Source organism: Anabrus simplex, chromosome 2 (genome assembly GCF_040414725.1).
Source record: "Anabrus simplex isolate iqAnaSimp1 chromosome 2, ASM4041472v1, whole genome shotgun sequence".
NCBI classification, from domain to species: Eukaryota; Metazoa; Arthropoda; class Insecta; order Orthoptera; family Tettigoniidae; genus Anabrus; species Anabrus simplex.
The window spans coordinates 1,146,951,293-1,146,974,491 of NC_090266.1; the positions used below are offsets into that span (position 1 = coordinate 1,146,951,293).

The following is a 23,199-nucleotide window of genomic DNA, read 5'->3' on the forward strand; positions in this document are numbered from 1 at the left end:
TGCTTTATATTGCACCGACACAGGTAGGTCTTATGGCGATGATGGGACAGGAGTAGGAAGCATATCTTTTTTACAATTTTTTCCTTTATGTCGCACCAACACAGATAGGTCCTATGGCGACGATGGGATAGGAAGGAGGTAGGAGTGGGAAGGAAGCGGTCGTGGCCTTAATTTTTTTTTTTGCTAGTTGCTTTACGTCGCACCGACTCAGATAGGTCTTATGGCGACGGTGGGACAGGGAAGGGCTAGTAGTGGGAAGGAAGCGTCCGTGGCCTTAATTAAGGTACAGCCCCAGCATTTGCCTGGTGCAAAAATGGGAAACCATCTTTAGGGCTGCCGACAGTGGGGTTTGAACCCACTATCTCCGAAATGCAAACTGATAGCGACATTTTTAGTTCAGTAAATGAAGACAGTAATTAGCAGACAATACCTGGGTGAGGGGATATCTACAACAATTGTTTCTGGAAGAGCTGGACCATCATATTTTCCTTTCTTCTGTTTCTTCTGTAATTTTTTTAATTTTGCTTCTAGAAAAATTTGCTGTGAAAAAAAGGGAGAAGAACTTCAGTAAAAACATTAAATATTTTCAGGATACAAGACATTCTACACTGAAGGACAACACCTTCAATCACACATACAGTACAACTGGTACAAAAGGAAATACATGCCTTGTTACAATAATTATACAATATTTAATAAAAGTTCATTCATCAATTAAAACTCAGGAAAAAGAATGTTATGAGTTAACAGTTCTTACTATGAATTTTAGCACAGTAAATTTTGTCATGTTGAAATCCTGCAACACTTGTTAGGAATGGTTATAAGATTTATATACTGTTTGTGGCGACAAATTTTCATGAAATTTCATAGACTCACAATTTCAAATGCACACTGGCTAGAAATGGGGCTTACGACAAAGCTGGATTAAACAAACTCACAGAGCAGTATACACAGTGGAAATCTCTTTGAGGAGAAATTAAATAAATACTTTTCCACAAAGGATCATTATAAAATTAGATTATTGAAAACCAAACCCATGGCTGGGCTAACCTTCATATTAAAGTTCCAAAAGTCTTTGGTAAAGCGAGTTAGTAGCATTAAACACAGAGTAAGGTCAAAGGTATAATTGCCGTAATTAATCAATCACAATTTAGAATCCAAAGGAATTCACTTTGTTTCTTCAACCTATTCATTATTTACAGTGTCATAGGAAAAGCAAATATTCACAATTAAATAACATTGACAATGTGTACATAGTTTATGCTAAGGAAGAAGAGCTGAGGGTAACACCAATCCTAGTGGGAGCTCACAAAGTTCACATGAGGTCACAGACTAAGCAAAAGCAAGGCATAGGCATAGGAAATGTGTTGCAGTGCTTCCAAAGCTCCAAGGTATTAATAATATTAGTGACAGAATGCTTCCCTGTCTCAGTCCAATAACATTCCTAAAAAATTCCATCACAAATAATGAATCTCATATTTGGTTCTGTACTATTTGATGATTTTATACCAAAATTCTTTATCTTAATTTATTTTTTTGTGGACCACCCATTCAATACAAAATTAAGACTATCCACTTAAAATTAAATGGTGTACACAGTCAAATGAAATGGTACTTAGAGTATCCTAATTAGATCCTGTCTTAAAAATCCTACATTAACTGTTCCTCAAAGATACGATTTCCAACATCAAACATTCAGAAATTTCAGTACCACCAATACTAAATCCTGGATGAAAAGTTTTTCAAGAAAAGTATCTCATGAGAGGACATCATACCTATAGTTCTTCATGTTAGAGTAAGTACAGGGAAAGCAAGTGGCAGTGAACTTACTTAGAAGACCATCTTTGCAATGCATTCAGGGAAACCACGGAAGTCATAAAGCAGAGTGACCTCAACAGCTGAAAGGAGACAGAGTGCATTCTGACTTGAAGATGGAACAATTTTTGTCAAATGTTCATACTTATAAAGAATCTTCATTATGTCCAGGGTTAGATATTTATCAAGTCTTGAGGGTTTTCAATATTTTGATGTGTTACCTAAAGTGAACCTTTCACAGTTGCTGCAGTTTTCAACAATGCACTCCATCTTGTCGTACCATCACGCATTATATACAATTGTGTTCTCGTGACCTGAACAGTACCCTAAAGCCAAGGGAGGGCTTGGGATATTACCATATTGGCCCAAATATTAGAAGGGAACCATTGTAAATACCGCAGTCATTTTATATACGCAGACCAACATTTAAAAAGTTGTATTGGTTGTATCATTTCCCACCTGTACTGGCTTCAACAAAGAGTGTCTCAAGGTGCTTTGCAGCTGAGCTGAAGGTCATAAATAAACCAAAATTTCTTGAGCTTGATTATTTATTTTTCCACTTTGTGGCTAGTGATTAGTGACAGGCACAATCGAATATAATGCATTAGAAAACTTTTGAGACTTACAAAAACGTGTGACATATATTGGTGAGCAAATTTTTGAGACTTACAGAAACTTAAGACATATACTGGTGAGCAAATAACAAGGAAATCTTAAAAATCACCATTATGTTGGGCACTTTTGTATTGGATGTGCTTTATTTTATTTCACTAAAGAACTAAAAAAAACTACTTTTGATTGATTGTTGTTAGGCTTGGCATTATTAAGTAGCATATTTTTCGATGAGTTTGGCTGATGAAAGTTGCAGACATGAAAGATTTATTTATTTATTTATTTATTTATTTATTTATTCACGAAGCACGAGATACAGCTACTCTGAGCAAATTTCACTTGCACTGTCAACAGACTATTTAAAATATGTAAACTTTCATAATATAACAAACATAACAAAATATAACAAGATCAGGTACACAGCCTTCTAACAACAACTGTCCAAATCAAAAACCATGAGAATGTCCATGTTCATAGCCAAGTTGTCGTGGGTCAAGATGACAGTATAATCCCTTCACATCAACTTATTTTTAAGAGAATATTTACACCCCTCTCGAATATGCTTTTAGTTGATGCTATATCAAGTTCTTGTCTCCTATTAATATTGTTAAAGAGTATTGGGAGGCGGATTAGGAAAGATCGTTGAAGTATTGAGTGCTGAGTGTGGGGAATGTGGAGAAGGTCTTCGGTTCTGGTGGAGCGGGAAGGAACACGGAGAGAGAAGAGTGAGACAAGATGTTCCAAGCGGTAATGCCCATTTAAGATCCCATGGAGGAAACTCAGGTCAGCTACCTGTCACCTGATGTGCAGCGGTGACACATTAATTGCCATTAATACCTGCTGCGTAGACAGATTTCTGAGCTTGGGGTTTCTGTTCCTTACAATTGCAGCAAAGAAGGACACTGCTCTGTCTGACTGGTTAGTATTGGAGGGTGAGGCTGTTGTCCAAATCGGAGAGCAGTAGTTTAAGAGAGGTTGAATGATCGTGAGGAAGAAGTGACGAAGAGCAATGGGGTCAGAAATTTCTGTGAAGCGATAGAGAATGCCTAGTAATTTCATAGCCTTGATTGTATATGTTTCTATGTGGGTCTTAAATTGTAATTTTGTATCGAATATTACACCTAGGACATGCTGTTGCATAACTACGGTGATGGACTTGTCGAGTAGGTAATATGATCTCACTTAGTTTACAAATGTATACTTTTATTGTTCAACCTATGTCGGTAGAGGAGATTTATGTAGTGTTATGGACATGTGGCTGCATTTTTGTGGACTAGGGATAAGTTTCCAAGTACGGCACCAGTTCAAGAGGGCATTAAGTGAGGACTGTAGCAGAGCTGCATCTGTTGGATTCCTGATCTCCCTAAATATCTTGCAGTCATCAGCAAAGAGTAGGGTATTCGCTGTTTCGTTGAGTTTGGACGGCAGATCGTCCATAAACAAAGAAAACAGCAAGGGGCCAAGAGTACTGCCTTGTGGGACACCGGAGGTGACTGGTAACCATGAGGATGAAGTGCATGATATTACCACTCTGTGCCAATGGTTATGCAGAAAGCCAGCAAGAAGGGTCAGAAGACTGCCATGTATATTAAATCGTTCGGAGAGTTTATGGAGCAACACAGTATGGTCGATTTCAAAGGAAAGTGACGAAGTTTCCCCAGCAGAACTGAATTTCAAGTACTGAGATTTATGTAGGAGTTTTTGTAAGCTTATAATCATACAGATTTCATTATTGTGATATTTAGCCCAATTAGTGATGGTTTTAATTCATTCCAGGATTTCCCAATTTCCTGTATTGTATGTTTTTTCCCCTCCATAAATGGAGAATAGAGATTCCACTGTATCGTCACTAGATTTCCGCCATACACTCAATGTCTCATAATAATTTCTCTCATACTAAAGACAGGGTCCACCGTTGATCTACCATACTGCTACCCTTCTAATTGTCCTTCCATCTTTCTTCTCAATTTCCTTTCTATTATTCTTTCCATTACTTTTGCAACTTATGATATAAATGTGATCACACGATATACAGCAGTTATCACATACCTGATTTCTTGTCCCCCTTCTTCAACACCGGTATTATCATTATTATTCCCTTACCTTATTCCTCTGTCATACATTTCTGCATCCACCAGGGATACAGCGGTGCCAGAATGCACTGGAACAGAGTCTGAAATCTATCTGGAAAGGCGGAACAGTCTGAAACCTATTCTCCTTTAAAATGAATGTAGTTTCTTTGATTTATAACATTTTAATGTTTTATATCCCATATTATTTCAAAGGCCAATAGAAAAGAACTTCCATATCTAATCACTACTGTCAACTGTATTCCTACGTACACTGCTTCATCAATCTCTGGAATGTGTGATATTGAATATTACTTCAAACTTCCAAACGTGGCAGAACTTGAAAATAGTAGGATATTTCAGATTCAGTAATTTCAGCACACCAGATTTTTACCCATCATAGAACTCGCACCATCTCTACATACACAAATACATATTTTTCTGCTAAAAATTCATGTGAGAGGCCACTAGAATATGATCAGTTAACCCGTTTGGTGGGTGATGCAGCGAGATCTGTGGCTATAAGTCATTTGCTCAGTGGAGAACGCCGATATAACTGCCGATTCTAATTTTTTTTCCCCAGTTGCCTGCCTGCAGAGGTTTATTTCTTTTGGATGAGTCTGCCCTCTGTAGTGAATTTTTTCAACTATGTTCTGCCAATACCAATGTGTCATCCACGAGTTACATCATAAAGAACGCAATTTATGTCCAGGCAAGAACGACCTGAAGCCTAACAGCCTCGCACTGAAGCTTTAGCTCATCGCCTAATCATTCCTTGGATGAAATAGTATTGCTGTAGAAGGGATTTCTGGAGATTATAATACTAAACAGACCTCTCTGATGACACATTAGAACAGCGACCTAATTTATTGTCCTCAGTCTTGAGTTCTTCCTTCACGACTGGAGTGTGATTACAGCGAGTTACACAACGTTTATTATTACACACATGTGTTCCGTAACACAGGCACAATTCATGATTGCCTTCCAAACTGCATTTTTTTCTTGCTAAAATGTATAAAGGAATTACCAGCCCAACCGTTAGAGGAGGATGATTTACGGGCAATGATAAACAAAATGTTTGAATTCAGTGGAGAAGATAGTGATCTTAGTGAACTAAGTTCTGCCTAAGGGGAATTTGTAAGTGACAGGAATTTACCTGGAACAAGTACTGCAGGTTCGGATGTACAGGGTTCGGGCCCAGATGATGCAAATGTTCAGCAGTAGCGAAAGAGACAACACATTTTTGATTCCAGTTCAAGTAGCGATCATGCTAGTGACAGTGGTGATGATAATATTGGTAATATTCCAACCAGTGCAACTTTTTCGTCAACTTAGACTGAAAATGGACTAAGTAAGTTCCGCTTTGATCCAAAATTCCATCATGGTGTAAAGGGAGAGATTTTAGGGAAAACAGAACCGAGAGAAATATTTTAATTATTTTTTGATGACGTGATATGTCAGTACATAGCTGAACAGACAAATATTTATCCCCAGCACAAAATCGGACATAAAACCCAGTTTAGTAAGGTGAAATGAAGAAGTCGACATCAAGACTGGGTCCCGACAAATAAGGAAAAAATAAAGCTTCTTATGGGCATACTCCTGTCGCAGGGGATTGTACAGGAAACCTATTTTCTATGAGCTGATGGCAGAGAAGAGATTTTTTCCTCCACACCTTTTTACATTTCTCTGACAATGAGGTGGATAAATTCCTCCCAGAATACACAAGATAATGCCAGTATTTGACCACCTGGTAGCAACATTTTCAGAAGCTTATACCTCTGATGGCAAAGTGTCTATTAATGAGAACCCCCTGCTATGGAAAGGGTGGCTACAGTGGAAAGTTTTTTTTTTTGCTATGGGCTTTACGTCGCACCGACACAGAAAGGTCTTATGGCGACGATGGGATAGGAAAGGCCTAGGAGTTGGAAGGAAGCGGCCGTGGCCTTAATTAAGGTACAGCCCCAGCATTTGCCTGGTGTGAAAATGGGAAACCACGGAAAACCATTTTCAGGGCTGCCGATAGTGGGATTCGAACCTACTATCTCCCGGATGCAAGCTCACAGCCGCGCGCCTCTACGCGCACGGCCAACTCGCCCGGTCAGTGGAAAGTTTACATACGAAGAAAACTATCGCGTTTGAGAACAGAATCATACAAATTATGCGAAGCTGGAACAGGGTATGTAAGATGACTTGTTTCTGTGTGTATCATAATGAACAGCTGTAAAAGACAACACTGTGAAAACTGTAAATACTGCAAATATTACCTATAGTGTAGTTTGATATAGTATGCGTGTGTCACCTATAAACTGGATCCCTCAAAAGTGTTAACCAACATAACAGAAAATTTCATGAGGATTATAATTTATTCTGTTCTAAATCTTTTAGGTACATATACACTTTGTAAATCTACAATTTACATGTAAAAAAAATATATACAGTATATATTTTCAGGTAGAGATTGTTAGTAAACTGCTCAAAATATTTAGGTATAAGTTACTGTATAAACGAAAAGCAGACCTTTGCTATTAGGAAGAAACAAGGTCGGAATCACAGTGTGAAAACACTTAGTATGTTCTTGCACAAAGTATTGAAAAATTAAAATTATACGATTTTTCAACAATTATTAAATATACTAATTCAAGTAAATATTTCATTTCAGTCTAAGATTACTTTGGGCTAGTAACTAAATATTTTCTCAATCAGGGAAATCGCTCCCCACCTGGAAGTGAGCTGGAGTGTACCGAGCTCCTCGCTTAAGGGGTTAAGAAGGGTATTCACTATTCCCTCAGAAGAAACAAACTCTAATTATAGCAATTTAAAGAAAAATGTTATTGGTTCATCACAACTGAAAGATGTGCGGATATATACTATCAAAAGTATTTCTTATGATATTGTTGTCTATTCATCTATAATAACAGACAATTTAGAATCAGCTGCAACTATTTTCTTGCATAACATTTGCTTTTTGCATTTCCAAACCGATACAATTAATTATACTGGCGGCTGTTGTACGACTATGGAGGACTATACCCATATCTAGTCCATTGGTTACCTATTAAATCAGGGTATTTGTTACAGGAAATGCAATTTTTTGCTACACTGTATACTGTACGAAAAACCTTATTGGTATTTGCATGCTGTTTACTGAGTTGTTGGTCAATTAGGTGTTGTAATGTCATTTCTCTGCAAGGTTAACTTTATCTGAGATTGTTCTGTGCTCCTTGGCCTTTTATGATCAAATATTTTTTTCCTCAGTGATTGTTCGTAGTTCCCCTTTCTTGCTTCCATAACACACAACCTCAGTGTTTGCCCATTCTTTTGAAATATACAGCTCTGATTCCCTTTCAGTACCCAAACCAATTTCCAATCCCTTTGAACAACTCTCTCATAGAATAGAACTGAGTGTTGGTAATACTGTAAACTCAATGTCTGGAGTGAATTCATTTGAGATTTTCATGGATAAAGTCCATTCATTGTACCACAGATTGAAAAAAAATTCTGTATCAATTACAGGCAAATGACCTAGGACTGCAAATAGCAAAAATAGGGAGAATTCTATCTGTGCACTGGGTAGCTTCATTTCACAGAACTGCTGAGACAAATGTAAAGTGTTACAAAGCTCTGTATGAACATTTACTAATGGCATCAGATGATCAGAATCACAGTTCAAAGAGCGTTCATTGTATGAAGGTCTCTGGACTTACAACAGTTCACACAAGTTTGTGTACTATTGTGATTCCCAAAGTGATGCTGAAGATACATCAGGGTCAAAGCCATGATTGAACAAATCACGTAACAGAACCTTCTACATGGCCAGTAGATGTGGCTTGAGGGGGAGAACAAATCTGCACAACTATGTGAAAGATTTTGCATGTCATTCGACATGGTTCGTGGAGACTTTAGGGATTTCATAGAAAGTAATGGTAAATGGGTGGAAGACTGGCTACATCAACGTTGCCAATAACTAGCACTGACTGTCAAAACAGAATTGAAGTGCTTTGAATTGGTCATAGTTTAGGTAATGACAAGGACAAGTTACCTAACTGTTACAACATCGAGTGTACAAAATGCCCTGTACTTGCGACAAGGTCTGCATTGGCCAAATATGCCGGTTCACGGGGACTTGCAACAAGACCACCATAGAAATATCCACCTCAACCAGCTAGACAAGTTGGCAATAACTGTGCAAGGTGTACCGTTGTCTTCCAAGATTTTCAAGCTCTTATCTAAACAAAATATATATACCGGGTGAGTTGGCCGTGCTCGTAGAGGCGCGCGGCTGGGAGCTTGCATCCGGAAGATAGTAGGTTCGAATCCCACTATCGGCAGCCCTGAAGATGGTTTTCTGTGGTTTCCCATTTTCACACCAGGCAAATGCTGGGGCTGTACCTTAATTAAGGCCACGGCCGCTTCCTTCCAACTCCTAGGCCTTTCCTATCCCATCGTCGCCATAAGACCTATCTGTGTCGGTGCGACGTAAAGCAACTAGCAAAAAAAAGTTCTGTTTCTATACTGTTCAGCGAAGACAGCTAACGTTTAGCTTCAAGACCGCAGAATAGTTTTAACTAATTACCCATGATAACAAACAAATGCTTGACACGTTAATGTGTTGCTATGTAAATTACTGCCAATAACTCATTGGCATTACTGTATTCAAATATTGGATACTGGTCGCACTTAAGCGACTGCAGCTATCGAGCTCGGTGGAAACAGAATTGCAGAAAGAAAATTTTCTGAGTGGCAGAAATTAAAGAACAATCCAGAAAACACAATTCTATATGCACGTTCGTCAGCTGGAGTGGCAGCTTTGTCTGACGTCATAACATGATCGACATGGCGGGATCCCGGGCCTCTGAAGTAGTCCTGCATTGAAAGTTAGATGGGCTACTCGGCTTCCATTATTGCTCTCTTCATTAGCCCAGCTCCTCTCCTTTCAACATCTATGCCATCACGCTACTCAAGGTCTCCATGTTTCCATACTGAACTGGGAATCATGACGTTAATTCAAATTATGATCTTCACAAGACCACATTGTTGGCTTCAAAACCACCTGAATTTAGCCTGTTAATTACTGCAACTTCAGAGAACAAGATTATTCTTCCCACTGGTAACATATGAGGCCTTATGATTTATGCACTTCAAGCTGGACTATTCTCTTGTTTATCAAGACTCAACAACTGGGATACTGTCTCAAAAAGGTTATGTTTTACAGTCAGACACACCACATCATTTCAACTGGTTATAATCTAACAGTGACTTTATAGGTGCTGTCATATGTTTCAGATGGTTATACGCACCATACCCTCATCATTTTAATGTTACATTTAAAATTTGCCTTAATTGGTGCATTTAAATGTTGTATATAGATATGCCTTATGTTCTACAAACCTCAAGCTGGACTACTTTCTCGTGTATCATACCCTAACTATTGTTACCTTCTCTGTTTTGATTTCATTGTTTTAACTTTTGACAATTTAGCTTTCAACATTAATCCTTGTATTTGCTGTCATGTGTTTTATATTTCAACTCGTCATAGTTTAACATTTGTCTTGTAGGTGCTATCATGCGTCATATATTGCTATTCGATAAGTTGCATTTTGCTCAATTGATTTGTTGGCTGATGATGACGAGCAATGAGCATCGAAACTAGTACCAACCTTCTCTAGACGTTATGATATATATTCACTTCAATAAACATTCATGGTATTGAAAAGGTGGACCTTTAACATTTTCATTTTACTGTAGTCTCTGCATTGTCGATGTCAATGTATTACCAATATAAATGGTCCGTTATTGGACATTATAAATTTTACAGCTAACTCATTCCTGGTTGCCAGCGTTTCGCCCTCGTGTGCTAGGTTGGGCTCATCAGTTGGTACCTAGCACAGCTACTAAGACGCTGGCTAGTGCATTCGGGACAAATATTTCAGATTCCCTATGGGAATCAACATCTATATCATTGTCAATGTATTTGGCGAAAGTTGTACAGACATCTCGCAAACGTGACTGTGTTGCTAAACTCCTCATACGCCTTACACTTATTTTACTTGCTCTTTCATATACAATTTACATTGCGGTTCTGTTTACCTTTTAAGCAGCATTAGGAACAAACTTTGAACATGAGACAATTACGTGGAGGGCGATGATTATGCGGTGCAATGCGGCAAGACTGGGATCATATGGGAAGTGGTGGAAATACGTAAAAATCCTGATCATTTTAACAGAGACTTATTTTGTTTTGATTTCCAAATCCGTACTTGTACTAGATGGTTTGCTTCAATGTGTTGTATATTCATCATCTATGTGCACCTGTTACTTCATTACTTCTTCCTTCTTTTCTACTCGTCTCTTTAAGCTTCTTTCACACTTGCCAACTTTACAAAACCCAAAATCAGAAGATTTTTTTATGAAAATCAGGAAAAATCAGAAGATACAATTGGTCTAAACTGCTTATTCTACATGTCTTGCGCAATGCAGGAATACTATGGTATATAATATAACACTTAGGATGGCGTGTACTAACCAAGAGTAAGTTCTACTTCCGTAGTAAAGTACTCTTGAAGTCAGCATTCGGCGACTTCCATACGAGAGTAAATTACTTCGAAGTATTTTAGTCCATTCAGATACTCATGGACTAAATTACTACAATAGTAAAATGTTGAAGAGCACCATTTTGTAGTAAATTACTGAAGAAGTAAATAACGCAGGAATATAGGTTAGAATTTACTCTCACGTCGCGCATGGAGTAAGCTAGGTTTAGACTTGTTGACTAGTGATAGTATCGTGCCGTATACGACAGGAAGGCGTTTCAAACGTGTTTATGGATTACTTAGATTATATTAACAATCTCGACGCAGAAAACGATAGGAAATATAGTGCGTAGAGTGTGTGAAAGGCGAGAGCCGTATGATGTGCACACGGAGAGAGCTTAAGGAAAGTTTGGTCTTAGGAAGGAATCCTTTACTTTCCTTCTAAATCTACTTGGAGATCACTTACAGCTGAATTCCTGTCTTATTGTAGTGCATCTCCCAGATTACAGCTGTTGTGTGCCCTACGAGTGTTTCGTAATGGAACATTTCAGTTAGTTGCCGGTGATCTAATTAATGTTTACCGCATGACTGCTGGCTGCATCCTTCATCGCGTGGTTAAAGCACTAGTGAGGTTAAGAGGAGATACGCCTCCAAATGATGATGATTATTCGGAAAATTAAAGGAAATACTTCACGTTGGCGGGTTCCCACACATCGTGGGTGCAACTGACTGCATGCATATTCCCATTTTTTGCAATCCCGGTGACAACAGTAAACTTTTCAGAAATCGGAAGGGGTATATTTCTTTTTCTTTTTTTTTTTTTAATTTTTTTAAAAATACAATTTGCTTAACGTAGCACCGACACAGGTTGGCAACGATAGGGTAGAAAAGGCCTAGGAGTGGGAAGGAAGCGGCCATGCCCTTAATTAAAGTACAGACCAAGGATTTGCTTGGTGTGAAAATGGGAAACAATTTCTCTGTGGATGTAGGCGATCTGTACGAAGGAACTACCATCAGTTTTAATTTTTCCTGCGTGTCCATGACTTTCTGTTTTTTTTTTTTTTTTTTAAAAAGCCTTCGCTTTAAAGTCCTTCCACAGAATTTTAACTTTCTGTTCACTGTGTTTTCCATCACTCGAAGCATTGAATTCTTGTCACGGCTTCCCATGAATTTCTTTTCTTATCCAGCATCTTTATGTCATGTTTCTTACACTCTATATCCTTTGCATAGATCTTCATTATCTCTACTACAGTAACAAGCATTTATCTTTTTTGCTTATGTTTTTCTGCCGTTTCCTATCACACATAACCTCATCCACTTAGATTTCTTTAAAGAAAACGCGCAAACACAACTACACTCTGCGAGTAACGAACGCTACTTCTATAGTCGTAACTAAAAGAGTACATTGTACTTCAACTCTCCGATGTTACTTCCAGAGTAAATAACTCCTGTAATAATTTATTTCTGTAGTATGGACTTCTTTAGCAAACGCTACTTCCGGAGTAATTTACTTCAAGATGGTGCACACCACCCTTATTTCCTCAAAACCCAACTGTTGTTATACGAGCCTACAAGGCTAATAATTACACATCTCTATTCCCTCACAGGAAGTATGCGAGTGATGATCGGTCTCTGATAAGCCTTCCGAAAATAGTATGAACTCATGCTGCACGTGTGTGAATCAGTCATGCACTTAGATGCCATTACTTAGCAAATGCATAGATTATTGTATTGCATCACGCGCGATTTTGCAAAGCGCAATGATATTTTTTTATCAAGTAATAAATCAAAATTTGCCGGAATTATCTCCAAATGGCTCCTAAAATCTCTAGAAAAGTTGCTATTTGCTATCTTTGAAATTCTGTCAATAAAATTACTAAAATAGACTCCACTAGACTAGACTGATGTGAACAAACACAAACAAAGCACGCGAGAACGAGAGATTTACAACAGATATACAAGTTTCAATAAACATTGCACATTCGCAAACATTTCTCGTATTAATAACCATCGATATTTCATTTGAAAGAGGCCGATGAAGGAAGGACTTCCGGTCAATGGTGTACAATGCTGAAATGGTGGGATATGAAAACACATGTTTGAAGTTCACAAAAAAATAAGCTAAAATCGGGAGGCGGGAAAAACTATCGAAAATCGAGAGTCTCCCGTCTAAATCAGGAAAGTTGGCAGGTATGTTCTTTGTATTATTTCCATCTCTCTGCCTTTCTCTTCCCACCTACACAGTTTAAAAAATTGTTTTCCTCTACAACTCATCGTGATCTATTCCTGGATCTTTAACTTTCTTCCATTGCACTTGATCTCATATTTTTCATTTAATATTCCTCCCATTTACCCCCTCCCCTCTCTGTCCTTGATTAGTCTGATGACATTCTAGTGCTTATTCTGTAACAACTGGACCAGTAAACATAAAACAACCAAGTTTAAGCAAGTATAGCAACATCAATCCTTACTTGGAAAACAACAGCACCCAGTGAACCATCTTGTAGGTGTTGTTTGATCAACAGAGCAATGGTCAAGTGATTTCAAGTTCAAACCTTTCAGCATTGTTAGAACAGCTGTAGTCAGACAAATTTCGCTTCTGAGAATGCGAACAAAATTTAAGGACATGTAAAGAATTCCTCAGTTTACTTTTTTCACATGGCAAAAACCCAAAAGATATCATGTCTATTAACACTTTCAACACTACCATATTTTCACAAGGACACCGGCAAATGAACGTGGTCTTTTTTCTGAATGTTAATACATTATTACACAATAGCATAACATAGTACATACCTGATTTTTGTATCATATGAAGGTGTCAGCCAACCAAAATGAAGATATTAATCAGGAAGCACATATCTAATGTAATTTAATTATACTAGTCTTATGAAAAACATACAAAGATGTTACCTTTTAAATTCAAGTTATACCAATAAGCCTGCTCAAACAATAAAAATGAATTATTTAATGTGGCTACTTAAGCCACAAATAAATACAATTACATTCGAAATACAAAATTTACCTATTTAGGAATAGTTTGTTTTGGTATAGTAGCCCTGAAAACATTGGGCTATGCCCAGTTCAAACTTGCACCACCATCTACTTTCTTTATGCAGTACACGTGAATCATCAGGCTACGTCACTTTGTCTAAATGAAAAAATAGGTCAAAATTTTTGAGAGATGTTCAGTAAAACCTCGTTAATTCGAAGTCGTTGGGATGCAAAAATCGGACTACGAATTATGTGATTTCGAATTAACCGCCAACTCGTAATTCAGAATCGCCAACCTTCGCCGCATCACAAAATATTCTAAAGAAAGACCCGTTACTGCATGCAATTAACCTTGCTTCAAAGTTTAAACTTTTCAGATGCCATGGGAAAAAAATAAACTATTTCCAAAATGTATCCAACAGGGTGCATTTACGTTATTCAAATAATACACTTGGATAACTCACTGACAAACATAACCTCACGCTCATGATTCAAAGACGGGGAGAAATCTATATAGCCTGGCTCCCCTGTGTACGTGTTTTATTCATTGGATTAATGTACTGTATGAATTTTAGGTGCCCTGTACTTGCATGGAAAGTACCCAATGCCCTTAAAACATAGTGGCTTATCAAACTTTCCTATGGCGAGGGGAGGAATTCTCTCGCTTCCGTCTGCATTACAACACAGTACAGTGACTATCCATAAACGATTTTCCGCCATGGCATTTCTCTCGTAATTCAGAAATGCCAAAACTTGCTACGTCATAATTCTAAGGCTCATTAATGCATGCAATCACCTTGATTCACAGTTTAAGCTTTTCAAATGCTATGGAAAACACTATTTCCGAAATGCATCCAACATTATTGAAATAATGCACTTGGATAAACCACTGGCAAACATAACCTCACGCAACAAAGGAAAAAACCACAAGATTCAGAGACGAGGACAAATTATGCTGGCTCCCCTGTGCAAATGTTTTATTCCTTGGATTACTGTATTGTTTGCATTTTTTTAGATGCCTTGTACTTGCACGGAAATTGTCCGACACCTTTAAAACATCTTGGCTTATCAAACATTCCTATGACAAGGGGAGGAATTCTCTCGCTTCTGTGTGCATTGCAACACAGTACAATGACCCCCACCCTTGTTTGATTTCCCGGCTGGTACTTCTCTCCTTTAACCCCTTAACTGGGGAATAATTTCATAACATCAACCAGCCAGTGGGAAATTATTCAGCGCAACGCGCACTTTTGGAATGTGTACAGTAGCGTGCGGCAGATTAAATACAAAAAACAAAAACAAACCCCATGGCACTACAGCCCTTGAAGGGCCTTGGCCTAAAGGCATCAAACCCAATACTTGTGCGACAGCTGTTGACGCCTTTAGGCGTCAAACCCAGTGAAGGGGTTAAAACATAAGTGTGTTTGGGCTCAACATAAAAAATGGAGTTCGCAGAACAACTGTATCGTAGTAACAACAACATCAACAACAACGATGACAACAACTCGCAAATTTAGTTATTTCAATGTACATATACATAAATAAATTATTTACGAAGAATTTGACGCGGAACGTACGAGGCAACAAGAGGCAGCTGTTGGACTGCCACCTAGGCGTGAACTACCCGACTGGCGTGAGACCGTATAGAAATGAATAGGACAGCAATAATCACATCTAATGAAAATGAAAACCTACAACCTGTTTTCCAGTCAGTGACCGGGTCAGGGATGTGATGAATGAAGCAGATATAGGCTATTAGTACGATGGGGTCGCCACTCCCAAAGTGATTTATTAATGACTGATAGATGCTATAAAATGAGAATGGAGAGTGTTGCTGGAATGAATGATGACAGGGAAAACCTGAGTACACGGAGAAAAACCTGTCCTGCCTCCGCTTTGTCCAGCGCAAATCTCATATGGAGTGACCGGAATTTGAACCGCAGTATCCCGCGGTGAGAGGCCGACGCGCTGCCGCCTGAGCCACGGAGGCTCCAATCACATCTAACATGAATGGAATTTGTTTTAAATTACGATAGTAGACGGCAGAAGTGATTAAGAATAGTCAGACGCCTATAGGAAGCTAACCCTACGTAAGAACACATTTAGAAGTGCAAGAATGCCTAAAGGCATCAAACCCAATACTCGTGCGACAGCTGTCAAACTCAGTGAAGGGGTTAAAACATAAGTGTGTTTGGGCTCAACATAAAAAAGAAACAAAAAAAATGCAGTTTCAACAGCATTGACAATATTGTTCGGTTCATATGAATTGATTATATGACCCACGCTTTTTTGTCAACTGTTGGCATCGCTAGTGTTCGCAGATTCTGCTTCTCTGCACACTGCCTGCTACGTGATATTATTGCGTTCCTTAAAATGCTGAATACAAAACAATTACGATTTCACTCAATCTTAGAAAAAATATGAACCACACTGTAGACACACTGAAGTGAGTGAAAGTGTGGAAAGCTACCCTTGCATGTTCCGGAAAACACGTTCTATCATGACGTGGATAAATTCTGAATTTAAATTACTCTGCAATATAATATTTAAAAAAATGAAAAGGCAGTTTTAAATTAAAAGTCTGAATTTCGGACATTGTTCTTTGAATTACGAATCACCTGTATTTCGAATTAAACAATTTAAATAACATGCAAAATCATACCTCATGTTTCCAGGAACGAGAACTTCTTTGAATTAGGCAGGATTTTGAATTAACCGATTTTGAATTAACAATGTTCTACTGTATTTCTATCGTTTGTATTCAGAGTAAAATAATGCAGCTAAAAACTTGCATTCGAAAGTGACATAAAAAATAAAATCTCGCCCGACCTATCATTTGATATGTTATCTGACTCGTAAGCAGAGTATTCATCACTGTCATCTATTTCTGAACCCGCTACTCCCAACAAAATATCCAAAATATCACTATCATCGAGCCGATGTGAGGACACGTTTGTACAGCAACACAGCTGACAGCGCGACATATCTGGCGCGCTCAGTACCCGGCACATCGAGTACTTTGGTAGAGGTCGGAGAAACTACCCTTTTTATCGCATCAGTTTGAACTTCCCAATAACTGCTGCATTCTAGTGGACACTAGATAAATTAATACTACCGAGCTCGATAGCTGCAGTCGCTTAAGTGCGGCCAGTATTCGTGAGATAGTGGGTTTGAACACCTCTGTCGGCAGCTCTGAAGATGGTTTCCCATTTTCACACCAGGCAAATAGTGGGGCTGTACCTTAATTAAAGCCATGGCCGCTTCCTTCCCACCCCTAGCCCTTTCCTGTCCCATTGTCGCCATAAGACCTATCTGTGTTGGTGCGACACAAAACAGCTTGTAAAAAAAGAAAAAAAACTACTACCTCCAAACAAAGGACGGGAATTGTATGGGATACATGCAGCTGCATATAAACACGCATGAAAATCACATCCGTATGGTATATGGGCGCCGTCCACAGCCCGTATCCCGCACGGGCATAGTCTTGAAAGTGTTAATAAGTATCTATCTAAACCATATTTTTGTTAGATTGAGTCAATGTTAACATTCTGCATCAATGGAAAATTATGTTAGTTAATTAATAACTTAAGCATTATAACTGATCATGTTGAAACTTGTTATCAATATAAACATTAAAAATGGAAGAAGAGTAGAAAATTTTGTAACACTTACGGCAGTGTATTTCTTCTCCAAATATGCAGCCCATGCCACAATATACTGACCAACAGTCACAATTACAAATAATATAATAGCCATTTCAGCAAGTCCCATCTTACGTACACGTCGGTAATAGTAAACAGCCTGTCGCCAGTCCGGCAGGCCATTTTGCAAGACATTGTTATATAATAACCTCTTGCTTTGATCACGAAGTACATCATAGACAGCAACCAACTGCAAAATAGTAAAATAAATTAAAAAAGAATCACATGTAAAATGCAACACCAAAACCAAATATTACAGAATTTGAATACCGAATATTTAATGCATTAACTATGTCTCTGGATTTGAAGTTCCAGGAATTAATAATGAAAGTTTAGTACCTCCCATTCAATGATTTAGGCTCTGTAAAATAATTTCCAATATTTACTTTTCATTACCATTGTGGTTTCTAAAACTGCACATTCAATTCTGAAACGCTGCCATCTTACCAGAAACCTCTTCAGTGTTATCTCAAAATAGGGCTTGTGGGTTGTTTTGCCATGTCAAAATTTTAATTTTGCTAATATTTCTCCAGCAAGGCTTCTTCAGAGTACGTGATCGCAAGGATGATGGCGTTGCCGGAAACATTTCTAGTCTGCAGTACGACATGAATTTGAATTTTTCTCAGACTGATCAAGGGTATTTATTATTCTGTCCTGCAATGATCGCAGGCTTGTCTTGAGTTTGCCAGTGGGAGCAGAGAGAGAGTAGCCACAAGAAAGCTAAGGGGTGTGTGGCATTAGTATTTATTTTTTTAAAGTTATTGAGAACTAAACTTACGTCCTCCTGCAGATTTTTTTCTATATAACACTTTACAATACTTTAAAGTAAATGTATTGACAAGGCAGAAATTTTTGTAAAATTTTACAAATTTGGCTTAAAAACACGAAACTATTTACGTGAAGCAAACTAACAAAGTAATTTACAAAATTATTTGGAATTGCATCATTTGAAGTTTACGACGGAGATTCGAGGCAAGTTGTGGCAATAAAATCCGATAATTGATGCCACAAACAACTTTATACCCTTTCGATAAAGTTAAGATATAATATATCGATTATCGCTAAATTAGCTTCCTGTGAGGCGAGAAATTTATTTTATTCATATTCATAATTACGTGTAATGCGACGGTGTATTTCCTCTTGCCTGCTGAAAATCGCTGCTGATTGGTGCTTTTACTTTCCTATTTTGTGCTCAGTTTATTAAAATGGTTGCATCAGTTTTTGATCGAGAAAAAGAATTTGCATTGGAAGGATCTTACGTGTTTGACAAAACTAGAAAGATACTGATGTGCAAATACTGCAATGTGCAAAGTGAGTGGCAGAGAAAGGACACATGCCTGAAACATATTAATAAGAGTTTCTCATAAGAAGAAAAAGGCACTAATGACGACAGGCATCAGAAGACAAGCTAGTCTCACAGACACTAGTTAAGTGGCAAAAAGACGCATTCATTTTACCTACAATTCGAGCTTTTATGGAGGCAAATCTTCCACTGGAAAAAGGTGATCATCCAAAACTGAGAGAGTGGATGAAGAAAGTGGGGTTATGTTTTTCTAATAACTTTGTGCGGTTATGCTAGTTTTCTCGTTTAATGACATTTAGGCCTAGATAATGCATGCTAGGTCCCTCATTTACTTACAATTATAAATCGTTTAATTCATTCATGTGATGTTAAATAGCCCTCTAGATATTAGGCCTATTGATTTCTTTGAGGTGCTGGAGACTTTCCCACAGCCGGAAGCCTGAGGGAAGGTTCTGTACCTTGAATCATCAAAGAGGAGGAGGAAAGATTAAAAGAAGCTGTGGATGATAAGAGAGTTTAAATTCTTTGTGATGAAACGACTGATAAAAAAGGGCAATGGGTATTCGTGGTTCTGATAAAAGTGCTTAGTTATGGCAATAGTACAGTTCAGAAGTTATTTGTAAATGCTAATGCTACAGAATGTTCACAAGCAATTAGGAGTGTAATCCACAAACTTGAAATTCAGTACCAGAATGTAGTTTCTATAACTTCAGATTCAGCACATTAGATGGGCAAGTGTACAAACGCAATTAGGGTTCTAGTTTCAGAAGGGTTGGTACACACGCAGTGCTGGGCTCATAAACTGAATTTGGTGGGCAGTGTGTGGGCCGTGGAACTTAGTGCTTTGAACCAATGTGTTGTACAGGCAAAACACATCTTCCTTAATACACGAAAGAGAAAGCATGTATACATACATACAATATTCCTGAAGCAGAAATGTGAAGACGAACCCATTAAAGCTAAACTCTTACCTATTCCTGTGATCACCAGATGGAACTCATGGTTTAAAAGTGTTGAGTACCTAGGAGAATATCTTCATGAACTAATAGACTTTGTTGAAACTACTGAAGACAAGAGTGTTGCTGGGAACTATTTCAAAGCCTTGACCCCAAATGCAGTAACAAAAATTCTTTACCTAGCTATTTTTCTTGTTGAGCATTGCTCAAACTGTTGTAACGTGATGCTCACATTAGGGAGTTCCAACATGCCGTTAACTCATGTACTTAAATTCAAGCTTAGTGACCTTTCAAAGGGCTTTAAATTACTAGAAGACACATTTTTTTTGAGACAACCTCGGATAAACTTTCCAAACTAGCAAAACAAATGCAGACGCATTTAATATCGTTGTTTCAATCTGTAGGTAGAGGAAGCCTGAAAAATCAATAGAGTTTGTCACAGGAAAGTTTATAATTTCTTCCCTCTGTAAACTTTTTGATCCAAGAAGCATAATGGAAGGTGATTTAGAAAATGATGAACTCTTTCGTCTAATAAAACAAATTTGCATCTTACGAGAACTTTCAAGATCAGAATACATTGAATCATACACAGTGTTTAGGGATCTAGTTACTGTATTAGTTCATGTAGAGCTATTGATGTGATTGCCATTCTTCTTTCCCTGAAACCAGAATATGAGCTTATCGCTGATATCGCTGAATAACCCAGTGAGCCTCTTTGTGCTTGTATTTTGCATGCCAGATGTTAAAAATAATTCTGTGTTGAGTGATACAGTGAAGGGTAGTGAATATTTGTCGCGTGATAGCCTCCTTATGGCCTAGGAACATAATCATATGCAGTTGACCAGCATGATGCATACTGAAAATGTGAAATCACTTAGTAATGAAGACAAAATTATAATCCAGGAAGTATTTAAACAGAAATAAACAAATATTTATATTTAAGTGTTTAAGAAAAAAAATATTTCTAAATATTTGAGTGTAATTTGGTAGAAGTTGATGATGTTCTTTCAAGCACAAACCACGTCGTTCTACTTTAATTACGTATTTTCTTTTTCAGGCGTAATACTGTTACCACGTTTTCCCTTTCAGGTACTGTATTTTATACATTTATTTACTCAAAGTTAGTTTCGGCAGACTGAAGAGCCTAACAGTTATAACATAACTGAGTCGAAACTGAAAAGAGATGGCTTCAAATATTTAAAAATTAAAAAAATAAAATAATAATCCACTGGTCCGAAATTCAAGGCTTCAGGTAACATTTGTTTTAGAAAGAGTGTGATCTGCAATACTACAGTGATACTTTTATAGACCCCAGTGCAAATGTTTTCATATTTGTTTTCTGTTGTTTTACATGATTTTTAATACACTGTTGTTATTTAATAAGCGCCAGTAGAAAAGGGTTTCCGTATTTCTTCTCTTGTTTTCTTTTTCACGCCTTTCCTATTCTCATTTCATCTTTAAAAACCGTAGGTGGCCTATAACCCTACATACACAACGTAAAATGCACGCATGTCAGAAAAAAAACATATCACAAGTGTTTACGTATCCCTGTTGAAAAGTTTTTATTTGTATATTCAATAGTACATTTTCTCCCCTGCAGAAACATCTTAAGGAGGTTTAACTGTATATACACCAAATAATGCATTTTTCACTCTTTGTTAGACATTTCAATTATAGCCTACTGAATAAATGCAAAAGCATTATGTTACCTGTTGTGCAGACAGGGACCCAAAGTCGGCAAAGGAAATTTCACAGCAGAACTGAACAAAAGAATCTGGGGTGTAAAAATTCAATTTCTATATTTTGACTTCTTGCGCTAAATATGGGTCTTCTTAAACAAACTAAGTTATGCAACAGTTCGAGTCCTTGTCATTCAATGTCACGAAAACATTTTACAACAGGTAAGAAAATCAGTGAAAGCTGTAATTGCGGTTATCTCAAATTACAGTTTTCTAAATAGCAACAGTCAATAAATAATTAATATCTTCTGAAGTACTGCACCTAGACTCATGAATTCTTTTCTTCTTTTCAAAATGCTCATTATCTTATGCCAATTTTTAGAACCACAAAAATCTCAAAAATGAAAAATCTGACTTTAGGCCCTTTCTGTGCAATGGGTCATGTACGTGGAAAGCGGATATGTTTCCTTGCCACTATTAACCAGCAGGAGCTATGACATACAAGGGGACATCTTCCTTTCTTAATCTGTTTACCCTCCAGGGTTGGCTTTTCCCTCGGACTCAGCAAGGGATCCCACCTCTACCACCTCAAGTGCAATGCCCTTGAGCGTGAGACTTTGGTTCGGAGGATACAAATGGAAAGGAGGACCAGTACCTCGACCAGGTGGCCTCACCTGCTATGTTGAACAGTGGCCTTGTGGGGGGATGGGAAGATTGGAAGTGATAGACAATGAAGAGGTAAGGAAGTGGTTGTGGCCTTAAGCTATGTACCATCCCGGCATTTGCCTGCAGAAGTGGGAAACCATGGAAAACCACTTCCAGGATGGCTGAGGTGGGAATCAAACTGCCATCTGCTCAGTTGACCTCCCGAGGCTGAGTTGACCCCATTCCAGCCCTCGTACCAATTTTTAAATTTTGTGGCAGAGCTGGGAATCAAACCCGGGCCTGCGGGAATGGCAGCTAATCATGCTAACCACTATACCACACGAACAGACTACAAGGGGACATACATTTTAAATTTTATTTGCATTATGATGTGTTCACTAAAAGCTATCAAGAAATTCAAAACTAAATTACCCCATAAGGATCAGTTTACATAATAAGAAGGCTTGAAGAAACTAAGCCAAGCCATACACACTCGAACTCCAGCAGGAAACAAAGAGTGGAGTTGCTCAGTGTATGACTGTCTAAGTAAAGTTATAAACTAGGAAAAAACCTCATTAATGCACAATGATTATGCTCTGTTTTGATTCTGCACATGATAATTATTTCATAAACTTTAATTTTAACAGTCAGAACAAAATTATGTTTCCAGTTTTGAATAAAATGTTAAACTGACTTAACTTGCTTATGGGTATACACTATATAGATAACCCAATGGAAATAAAAATAAATGAGTTAATGATTATATCAAGTCTTACAGAACCTGTACATGCTTTATCATTAACACTCTTGAAAAATAATCATCTTCATTTCTCATCAGGACTGCAGAGGTTATATACAAAATTCTGATGCTTCATAGCTAAAAAATTTTCCT

At 37.8% G+C, this 23,199-nt stretch overlaps 1 protein-coding gene across 2 annotated transcripts in view; it reads right to left on the bottom strand.

The window, feature by feature from the left end:
- The window catches only part of LOC136864747 (uncharacterized protein F54F2.9), a 112,700-nt gene that overhangs the window by 46,180 nt on the left and 43,321 nt on the right, over positions 1 to 23,199 (bottom strand). For both annotated transcript variants that reach the window (XM_067142102.2, XM_067142101.2), the window contains exons 4-5: positions 17,696 to 17,914; positions 431 to 540 (exon numbers count right to left, since the gene is read on the bottom strand). In XM_067142102.2, coding sequence (XP_066998203.2) covers positions 431 to 540; positions 17,696 to 17,914 — 329 coding nt within the window. The remainder of the gene's footprint in view (positions 1 to 430; positions 541 to 17,695; positions 17,915 to 23,199) is intronic.